General features: G+C 30.1%; 1 protein-coding gene across 1 annotated transcript; it reads right to left on the bottom strand.

Annotated features, from left to right (window-relative positions):
* Positions 1-4,293: 4,293 nt before the first annotated feature.
* On the bottom strand, positions 4,294-9,602 carry LOC114373093 (DNA replication licensing factor MCM4-like). Its single transcript, XM_028330637.1, has 18 exons — positions 9,474-9,602; positions 8,735-9,400; positions 8,518-8,646; positions 8,360-8,441; positions 7,487-7,619; positions 7,329-7,400; positions 7,134-7,250; positions 6,941-7,054; positions 6,650-6,862; positions 6,471-6,569; positions 6,196-6,356; positions 5,862-5,958; positions 5,615-5,776; positions 5,248-5,328; positions 5,091-5,169; positions 4,869-5,005; positions 4,729-4,782; positions 4,294-4,622 (listed from the first exon to the last, which is right to left on the bottom strand). The coding sequence occupies exons 1-18, from the start codon at positions 9,508-9,510 to the stop codon at positions 4,548-4,550; spliced, it is 2,508 nt and encodes an 835-aa protein (XP_028186438.1). The 5' UTR covers positions 9,511-9,602; the 3' UTR covers positions 4,294-4,547.
* Between the last annotated feature and the right edge of the window lie 2,176 nt (positions 9,603-11,778).

Below are 11,778 nucleotides of genomic sequence, written 5' to 3'. Positions count from 1 at the left end.
CATTTTACATAGTATTTTAAATAATAAAAAAAACTTTGAACAAAAAAAATATTATTTAAAGTCTTTTAAAGACAAAAAAAATAAAACAAATATATTTAACCATGAATAAAACAATTTTTGTACAAGAAAAAAAAATAAAAACTACTAAATTACTAGAATAAAAAATATATTTAAATCTTATTATTATTTTAAAATAAATATTATTTTTTTCCAGCACACTTTGTCATAGACTAATATATATCTAAGTCTAATTATGTTAAAATAAATGCTATTAGAAATTATGTTAATAATATGTTCATTTATATTTACTTTTAATTTTATATTATCCTTTTTTTTCTGCTATCTCTTTTGTTTCTTGGTTTTTCATTTGTTTATATATGCTAACATTTTGTTCATATATTTTTTGAATGTAATAATTAAGAATACATAAAAATAAAAGCATATTTAAGATTAAAAAAACATTTATTATTATCTTAAATTTTAAAAAATATTTTTCTAAAAGAATAAATGAGAAGCGTCAAAAGAAATAATCAATTATATCAAATTATCCAAGCCAGGGAATGAATCGTTTTCGTCATTTTTTTTAATAAATGATTGGATATTAAAAAAAAGGTAATGTTTTTATAATTACGAGTATTATAAGACTCTATCTATTGTCATTCCAATATATTTAAATAAAAGTAAAAAAAAAAATCCAAAGATAAAAAAAGATTTAGAAGTTAAAAAAAAGTAAATAACATCATAATAGTAGTGGGTAGCTACTAGGAGAGAACAATAGTTGAAGTTTAAAAAGTGATAAAGCGTAAAATTGTCCAAAATTTGTGGACATCAAAAATGAATATTCCGTTTATTAATGCTATAGATTTATAGAATTGTAAAATGAAAATAGAAAGGTAAGTTTGATCACTAATGATTTAGATTGGATAAAAAAAATTAATGGTTTAAATGATGAGCCAAATGGTGATGCATGCAATAAAAGTGTAAGATAGTTTTATTCATTGATGATTTAAATGATGAGATGAAAAAAAAGTTTTATACTCTAATTCAATTACAAATTATTATAATATGACTTTCAAAATAATTATTATAAAAATCAACCGTCTTACATGATAGATTGTAGTTGGATGATAATATATAACTTTTTATTTTATGAGTGTATAATCATTTTTTTTCTTAAATGAATGTATTTATAAAAATATCTCATTTCAAATTAAAGTTAAAGGCAAAAATAATTTATTACTTTATACTAAATCTTTCATTTTATGATTGTTTAGTAAGGGAGAAACTTTTAGTTTTATGGGATTCTTAGGTTATAAATCCTAATTTTTATGTTTAATATCTATTTTTTTTAAAAAAAAAAAACATTCTTGAGAAAGGATTTTTCCAAAGATGTTTTTTAACTATTTTTTCACAAATTTTTTCCCATGAAAAAAAGTGAAAATCTTACTTTTCCAAATTAATTTCTCATTCAGTAAATTTAAAAAAATATTATGTTGATCTTATTAAATTAAGGTAACTATTAAAATATCATATAAGTCATTGATTCTTAAAAAAATTATATATTTATAATTGTCAACTAAATAAATTTTTTTCATTAACAGATAACATCACTCTCAAAGTCTATTAGATTCATAAAAGTTATTCTATAATTTTATGAATAACTAAACTTATAAATTTTATCTTATTCTCTTTAGCTTGATTTGTATTATTCTTTAGTGTTTTTCAAATCAAACATAAAATATAAATATTTATTTTATTCGATATCATAATTTTTAAGGAATTCATATTCTCAATTATGAAAAATTTTCATAACTCTATCAAACACCTCTTGGATAAATATTTTCTCCCTCATTTAATGTGTGATTTTTCTTTTATCTCTTCTTTATTATTCCTTTTCAAGTTATCATAGTGCTACCCCCTTAAAACAGATGTTGTTTTGAGAGTTGTGTTCACAACTTTTAAAACGATATCGTTTTAAAGGGATAGTAGAAAAGTCAATTTTGTGTGATTTATTATGTTATGTTATTTGTCTGACACTTAATTTTCTTAGGCCCCACCTTTATTTATAAGAAATTATTTAATTCAATTATTGAAAATATCACGCACATATAAATCAATAAATCATTTCTCCTTTTCAGATAAAAAAGCAATGGCCATGCAAGTGACAAATTCCAAACGATAGCTATGCAGGATAACGTGGGATCAAACGACAAGAAAAAAAAAAACTTGGGATTCGAAGAAGAAGCTACGGAAAGCTTTACATAAGTTGATGGAGGGAGGATTTTTAAGCTCCTTTTTTCATTTTTCACTGGTTAAGATAAATTTGTTGATAGTGCGTGTAGAATAAATTTTATTGAAAGATACAAAACTCATTCGGATGATTTTTACACTTCAGAAGTTTTTATAAAAGCTCTATGAAATACTTTGCTTTTAGCAAAATAAATAAATTATTTTTTTAAGAGCTTTATAAAAACTTATTTGGTCTAGTTTCTCCTTTTAAGGAGAAGAAAAGCCAAAAAAAAAAATTGACTCAAACGCTACTTTAATTTTTATGGCGGTTTATGCGGAACTAGGCATACTCACCTTGGATTTTTTCTTGTAATTTCATTTTTTTTCATTAATAAAATTTGAACTCAAGAACTTACTTAATAAATCTAAAATTAATTTTACTTAGCTTAATGACATGTTAGTTAATTACAATTTAATCTGTATATTTATAATTATAATTATATTTATAATTTTAAATAAATACAACATTCTACGTTTATAATTTATTCTTAATATATCACCAAAGAAAAATATCATACTTTCTCTTTAAAATTTAAAGTATTTTAACTAATTAAAACAATGAATTCAAACCATACAATATTGATCCTATGTTCGAAATTATCATAAGATCTGAAAATTGCAAATTAAAATTATTCATCTTTGAAAACTTTCAAGCTTCAAGCAACCAACCCAAAATAAATTTGAAATTAGCTTCACAATTGAGAAGGTATTCCTTAAACTAAATTTATTTTCTGTCAGTGTACTAGCTGTTATTGTTTTTCTTTTAAATAATTTGACAAAACTCAATGCATTGTGTGTGGATTAGTTTAGTCGATAAATTTGAGTTACTCCTAGGAAATATGTTATGTGCTATTGAATTTATCGGTGGCTCAAAAAATTACAATATTTATTAATCAAAACATTCTAAGAGGCTATATTTATAACCAATGACAAAAAGGCAGTTATGCATTCTTCTTTTTGTTCAGGTTTCCTCTACACAACATAAAGATTTTTTTTATTAACAATAGCTTTTGTTTATATTGAATTTGATATTATTATTTTCATTTATAGGCATATCAAAATGAGAATTTTATTTTTTATAAGAAGTAAAATTCATTTCTAGGCCAAAGAAAAACTTCACCGTTAAGTCAACTCTAATAACTTATATTATATTTTACTGAAAGCTTTTTTTGAGGGGATATTTTACTTTAAACTTGAAAAATATCTACCGTAACTTAGTAAAAAAAAATCTTATATCACACTTAAAGGTAAATGCAACGAGCTTTCTATTTTCTTAATAAATTTTCATTTTTGGTTAGCACAAAAAGCCACTACAATGTCAATAGTAAATTAACTCTTTCAGACCACATGACAAGATTTCTCCGTGGCTATCACGGACAAAGAAACTGCCTACATCCGGCATTCGTGGTGCGACATTATGATAGAGTGTCCGTTTGCTATCATTGGACATCGGATGATTGTATATACTAATTTGTTTCGGATGCAGGAATGGACGGTATAATTATAAAAGACTAAAAATCTCTTCAAAACGCTAATACAAGCATTAAAAAGTTGAAAATACAATCTGGAACAACATCAAAATCACCCCTAAAAAACCACCTAGTGCATTAATTCATGCAGTTACATTTTCAACATACGTTACGAGAAGGAAATGCTTTTGCCAATTTCCTAGCAAAGAAAGGGTCTTCTTCCCAACGGCCCTTGCTATTTTTTCTTGTCCAGAGGCCTTAGTTCCTGCTCATGTTGCAGAAGAACGAGGCACTCTCTTTAATCGTTTGCAGTCTTGCTTTTATTTTTCATACTGACTTCTATCAATACTTAGACTATAATTACTTTTTAATATTTTACCAAAACTAGTCTTAATTATTCAACTATATATACGGGTATAATTAGAAAAAAATTGCAAAAATACATATTAAAATTCTAAAACTAAAGATTTGAAAGGAAAAAAAGTAGAAAAAAACTGTCTTGAAATGGAGGGAAAATTGAAAGTTAGCAGATCGATTTCGTCAAGAAAGGTAATACATGTTTAATTATAAAATGAAACACCTAACAGTAAAGATGTTCGGATAAGGAAAAAGATAAAACCAAATAACTACCAATAGATGCATTCACAAGACACCGTATATAAAAATATGTACGTAACATTGAACTCCGGATGCATATGATTGGGTAAGAAGGTTAAAGAATAAAAACAGTAACCCACTATAATTAATAACTATAAGACAGTCCCCTGATGTCACTACTGTCTCGTGCCATCAAGATCTTTTTACAATGTCACCGTGCATGGTAACAAATCCTTCTGTAGCCAGAGTAGCAATTGCATTCCTTAGCTGCATTAACAAGAATTAGCCCATTAGTTAATTTATCCTTAGAGATAGAGAATGCATAAACACAGGTTAAAAAAAATCATTTCATAAAAGAGAAGGACACCCTTACATCATTAAGATGAACTTCGCTACCAGTATCCTGTTTCTTCAATTCTTCCAATAACTACAAGATCATTTTAATTATATTAAAAAGTCAGAGCAAACTTGTATAATCTAGTGTTTACTTTCATACAGAATGAACTACCATACCTCCAATAAGCGCATAGATGGTCCCCCAATCTGCATTTTCTCCATGATTATGTTACGAGTTGCTTGTTGCAGACTTTCTCGCCTCATTCTTTCACTTGCCGAAACTCCAGTAGTAATAAGATCCATGTCAATAGTTCCTTTGAAAATAAGAAAAAGGACATTAAACACGTTTTTATCTTTGTCTAGATGAAATATAAGAATCAGATTTGATTGGAAAACTACCAGTAGAATGATCCGTTGCAGACTGCTGCATTGCAACTTCCAAAAGCCGAAATGCCTCCATTACATCATGCTTTTCAACCTGTTTGCTTCAGGTTATTAAATAATTATCCATGCAATTTCATATCTGCACTTCATGAAGAAATTTAGTCTAACTAACCCATTCTGAGAAGCGCATCCGAGCCAATGCTTCACTTAGGCGTATCAGACTCTCAATCTGCCTTGGTGTTGCTGTTATCACCTGTTTAATTGATTGGGAAGGTGAGCAAACACAGCAGGGAAACACGTACGAAAAATTGAAAATCAGCACAATTCCAACATCATGGATTAATTCATTCATATCACAGACATGAATACTAATTATACATGATAACGGTGACCTATCACACATTCTTAATTGTGAGAAATTATTCTACTTGTCATGGTGAACTTGTTATCTAAACTGATTGGTAAGCAATATTTTAAGAAAAAAACATTTTAGTTAAACATTACAAAGAATGGAATCATTTTGAAGTAAAAGATATTACCTTTTTGCTACTCCCAGGAAAATTTCCTCTTTTTCTTATTTCTACGTAACCTCTAGTCAATTCTTCAGCGGCTTCATCAGAAAGCTGTGGGTGTATGTGCTTTCGGGCATAGCTAACATAATCGGTTAATGTAGAAATGTCCAACACGTCCTGTTCCACGTTCTATAATTACAGATACAAAGATGTAAGTAAAAGCACTGAAGTTTGGATCTTGACATTGAATGAGATGATCACAAGTTTTCTAAACCTCGGGATTCTCAAAGTGTAGGGACACAATATGTTTAGCAAGGCGCCTGTCAGTCTGTTCATCAGCCTTGTCAAGCATCAAGTAGATTAAATCAAATCTGCAAGATAATTCAGTAACAAGCTTTAATTTATAGCCTACTTCTCACACTATGGTTTGATAAAGAGAATTAACTGATTCAATACTATGTTTAATATTCGCCTTGCTTAGCAATGAATAAAAAATATCAGAGGTGAGACCAACATAAAACATAGCTAATAGATTTAAGATGGCTGGTAGGAAATTGCAAAAATGTGCTGCCAGACCCATAATCTAGTGCTTATGTGCAATATCTAACCTGGACAAAAGAGTGGGAGGAAGGTGTATGTTGTCAATGACAGACAAGCGAGGATTATATCTTGACCCACTTGGATTTGCACAAGCCAACACTGAAGTCCTAGCATTGAGGGAAGCAATAATACCTGCCTTTGCTATTGAAACGGTTTGTTGTTCCATCACCTGGAATAAACAGAGAAAGGTGCATGCTAAAATTTTGAAGAATTTTGAGAAAAGAACAGATGACTAAAAAAATACTTCATTGGCAAATATGTACACACAAAGAATATGACCAACCTCATGTAACATGCTCCTTGCATTGTCAGACATTTTGTCAAATTCGTCAATACAACATATACCTCGGTCACTCAAAACAAGGGCACCACTCTCTAAAACCTGAAACATGAGCAAAAATAATTATAATTAGGTTTCATTGTGTAGAAGGTAGTAAAAAATTATGTATTCATGGTCCATACTGTTTCTCCTGTTTCGGGGTCCTTGGTTACGTAAGCAGTCAATCCAACAGCTGAACTTCCCCTTCCACTGGTGTAAATGCCACGTGGAGATAGTTTGTGTATGTATTGAAGTAGCTGGGACTTGCTTGTCCCAGGATCGCCAACGAGAAGAATATTTATATCGCCACGAAAGTTAGCACCAGAAGCTAACTTCAAAGCATTGCCACCAAAAAGCTGCAACCAATTATAAATTAGCATCCTTAGAAAATTGGACAAGCAATCAATGAATGCACAACTAGAAAGATGCCTAACCTGACAAAGAAGACCTTTTTTCACATCATCTAGCTCCCAGATGTTTGGGGCCATTGACTTTGTCAGTATTTCATATATATCTGGCCGTTTTGAGAGCTCCTTCAGTTGAGCCACCTGCAACTCAGATAAGAATGCAATTAGCAAGTGCATAAAGCAAGCAGTGGATTTCATAGAAAATAGAAACAAACTGCACCTTTTCTTCATCAAAGAGAACTTCTGCATTTTTGTCTTGGCCATCAACATCCATAGCATCCTCTACCAACATCCTGGACTTATCGGTCTTCTTTATGTGAAGACAATCAATATATGTCTGCAACAAGAGGACAAAATTAAAACATCAATTAGACAACATAATAAATGTAAAGAGTTAAGAACATATAACACATACCTTGAACAATGACTTAACAGTTCTCTGTGTTGGTCCAATCCTGACACTCATAGCCCTATAAATACCAGTCACCTGATGAAAATAAAACATGTTATGTGATGATTAAACTAGCTTATGGACACTTATCTATTTATCACAAAGTCTGTCTACAGTCTCACCTCAACTCTGTCACCTGGCTTTGCAGTATCCACCAACTTGTCATGCATCAGCAAGCTAACTGTGTGAGGTGTTCCTCCTTCCGGAATCTCATCAGGTGTCTCCTGGACCCTCACAATTTGCTTATCAGCAAACCTGGTTATAGAAGAAAATATATTTGTTAAGTTATGGTTACCAGAACTGAAATCTAAGCTCATAATTCTAAGCAAAATAACTACAAATAATAAAAAAAATATTTTAAATAGGGTCAAATAGCCATTGTCATCATCCCATTTTTTATGTGTCACTAAAGTCTACCCAGTATGCTTCAATTATATTAATTTTTAAAGCACTGTACATATCTGAACCTCATGACAAAGGAAGAATGGTTCTTAACCTTTGTCACAACTTACCTGATTTTAGGTTGAGATTTGATTGAGCTACACACCGGACTCAACCAAAGGTTAAGTTCAATCTAAATTGACAACATGCTGATTTTATTTACTAACATAGAAAGAGTTCAGTACTCTTTGCAACAATAATAGTTCCCAAGTCACTAAAGTCTATAGGGATTCTAGTTATTTAGTTTCACAAGGTATTTACAGGTAATAAAAGGTGAATTTAGTGGAGAATGACAACTGATTCAGAAGCCTAAGTTATTCCCCTATGTTTTACTTTGCCAGAAAATCTTGGGTCAGCCACAGATTGCTCAAAAGCAAAAATCTAAAGGAACTGAATCAATGAAAGAGTGAGAAATCAAAGGAGACTCACCAGAATCTGGCTCATCCAATATTATACCACGTTATCGGACAGACAAAATCAAGTGTTCCCATTCCAAATTGTTAATTTACAAGCTTTTTTTTATTATTATACAGATAAAGAGGAGGTGTGCATACCTGCATCGGTTGTGAACAAGTGTCATGGAGTTTCTGGATTGGCACTCTTCCTTCAAACATATAGTGGGTTCGGTTATTCGCCCTAAAAATAACAGTAGTTGGCAAAACATTACATATCTTAAGATACACTAAAATGACAAGTGAGTACATGAAATTACCTCTCTCCACAGGAACTGGCTCAGAGCAGAATCCACACACAAGACACCTAAATATAGCTTCCCTGATCTCTGGAATGATTGAGCTGCTTCTTATAACCATTCCCTTCAGTGATACCATTCTCTCAATATCTATCAAAAAAATGCCATCAAGTTATTATATGAGCCCAATTGTCTACAGTAAGACACATAATTCTGAATAATGGTACTTAAAACTCACCAGAAGGGTTCAAATTTCTCATAGAGGTTGAGTTTCTGAGATTGAAAATACGGGTCTGAATGTGCTTCTCGAACATAGGCTTCAATTCGCCAACCATGTTCATCAAAACCAAGTCAAAGATCGCAAGCACCTCGAGAGGGTACCTAACCATCTTAGTGTACAAATCAGGGTCATGATCAAACACGTCACGCGCATCAACATCAAGAGAATCTCCTTCAACTTCAATAACCTGTCTGATCAGTTTCTCATACTTCCCTTCTGTGTGCAAGTGCAACCCGTCATCGTTGTCACCACCCTGCGACGAAGACGCGTCTCTGAAGTTCCTCAGAAACCTTTTGATGGCGTCGTTCACGTCTTCCACGCTTATGTTGGTGCCCCACACGAAGGTGGGCCTGGCATCGTCCATGTCGAAGCCGTCTCCGCCGTCTGAAGAGGCCGGAACGTCGTCGGTGGTGGAGGTGGAAGTGGCGGGAACGCGCCCGCCGCCGCTTCTCTGGCGGGAGCGCGGCGCGGTAGGGGTGGCATCGGAGGAGGCGAATCGGGAGCGGCGCTCCGACGGAGTGGCGAATGCGGAGGGGGTGGAGGAGCGGCGGCGGCGTCTACTGGCCGGTGACGAGAAGGTATTGCCGATGGGGCTGGAAAGGGAGTCATCGGGGGATGAAGGTCCTGAAAAAAAAAAAAAGGTTTCAACAAAATTCATAATGAAAAACGGAGAGTGAGAGAGATGAGGGACACGAACCGTTGTTGAAATTCGGGGGAGAAGAGTCGGAAGCCATGGCTTTGGTGTGCCAACAGAAAATCAAAATCTGAAAGAGAAGAAAGAGTGTGTTTGGGCGCGCGCGAATGCGAGTAGTGACTAGAGAGTAGGGATGAATAGCTGCAAGGTATGGCGGGGAAAGAGTTCTGGATTCCCGCCAAAACCTGTGGGCTTGGATCTGGGCCTTTATGTTGCTGCTTCAGGGACATTACTTTGCGCATCCAGCAAATTGTTGATACACCCAACCAACATGCGCCATTCTGATTTTGTCCTTCCGTAATTGACAATCTGTATCAATTTTATAGAAGGACAAAATTAAAATCGCACTATTATGATGGATGTACCAGAAATTGTGTTGGATGCATAGAGAAAAACCCCACTTAAAATATAAGAAAGCTGTTTTTGGGGGAGTGTTATGTTTTCTTTTTCATTTTTTATATGGGTCGTTTTCAAATTATTTTAAAAAATGAGATAAATTGTAATAGGTGTTTTGAATTCTGAATTATAAGTTATAACACTTGTTATCAATTATTATTTATTTATTTTTAACTAAAGTCATAAAATTATTTATGATTTCAATCTAATTTTTATATTTATGACTTTAAAGTCATTAATTTTTTTTGGATTTTATGACTTCAAAGTTGTATTTTTTTATTTTATTTATATTTTATGTGTTTTATATTTTTTATATATTTTACTTGTATTTTATTTTTTTTTTCAAGTTTTTAAAAATGGTTAATTGTTTTATTTATTTAATTTTGAAATAAGTTTTTTTAATTTTATTTGTTATTAGTTTTATTTAATATCTTGTATATTTTATATATTTTTTTAATATTTTGTATATTTAAAATTTAGATAATCTTTTAATAAAAATAGATACTAAAATAAAAAAAAGAGATACTAAAATTTTAAAATACTTTAGTTTAAAAATTCAAGACATTTAATATAGAAATTACATATTTTTTTAACAAAAATATTAATAATGATATGATGTCTCACAATAAGTTTTTCTAGACATGTGTCAAGGTTTCTCATCTTGTTGCACTTAGGTTGATTATCTTATTGTGAAACATCATTTCATTATTATTAATTTTTTTGTTAAAAAACATGTAAATTTTACTTAAATGTCTTGAATTTTTAAATTAAAGTGTTTTAAAATTTTAATATCTTCTTTCAATTCTAGTATCTCTTTTTATTAAAAGATTTTCTAAATTTTAAATATACAAAATATATTAAATAAAACAATATTAAAAAATATATAAAATATTTTTAATAAAAAATATATAAAATATTTTTAATAAAAAATATTAAAAAAATATATAACATATTAAATAAACCATAAAAAATATACAATATATTAAATAAAAATAATAACAATTAAAATTAAAGACAATTATTTAATAATTAAATAAATAAAATTATTTATATAATATAAAAAAACAAAAAAAATATTACAACTTGAATGTCCTAAAATATAAATAAAAAAATTTATGACTTTGAAGTTGTAAAATAAAAAAATCTAACAATTTTGAAATCGTAAATAAAAAATTACATTAGAGTCATAAATAATTTTATGATTTTATTTAAAATAAATAAATAAATAATAAGTGATAAGAGATGTTACGACTTATAATTCAGAAATCATAATACCTATTAAGATTTATCCCATTTTTAGAAATAATTTGAAAGCCACCCACATGAAAAAAAAAATACCCTGAATAGTTAAAACTCCCCTGGTTTTTGTTCTTAGGAGGTTGTTATTGGCAACAATACATTTGCTATTCGCCCCTCCCACCATTCAAAATTTTCAAAAATACTTTTCCCCGTAGTGTATACGAGAAACACACTTTTATTGCACTAAAAAATGCTTAAATGTTGTGGAATGGAATCAAGACTCTATTGCACAGTGTACAATAGAATATTTCCGTTGCATTTTTGCAAAAATATTTGTTACATTTAGATTCGTGACATTCTTTTAATATTTTTTTTTCTTTAGTTCTTACGATTAAGTCCAGTTAATTTAGTACTAACATGACTAATAAAATAAAGAATATTAACCAAGATAATTAAAATAATGAATAATATTTTAAGATGATTAAATTATCTTTAGGTGAGTAATTTGATAAAGTGATGTATTTATTATGTTTTATAAATAAATAAATAAAGTAGTTACATATCATTTTCTTTTATATATATATTTTAATTTTAATATATTATTAACATTGTTTTTAATATTATTCTTACTTTTCAATTGCCTTTTTGCTTACAACATTGTCCTGTTATAATA

Source organism: Glycine soja, chromosome 11 (assembly GCF_004193775.1).
Source record: "Glycine soja cultivar W05 chromosome 11, ASM419377v2, whole genome shotgun sequence".
Classification (NCBI taxonomy): domain Eukaryota; kingdom Viridiplantae; phylum Streptophyta; class Magnoliopsida; order Fabales; family Fabaceae; genus Glycine; species Glycine soja.
This window is presented reverse-complemented; position numbering and strand designations above follow the sequence as displayed.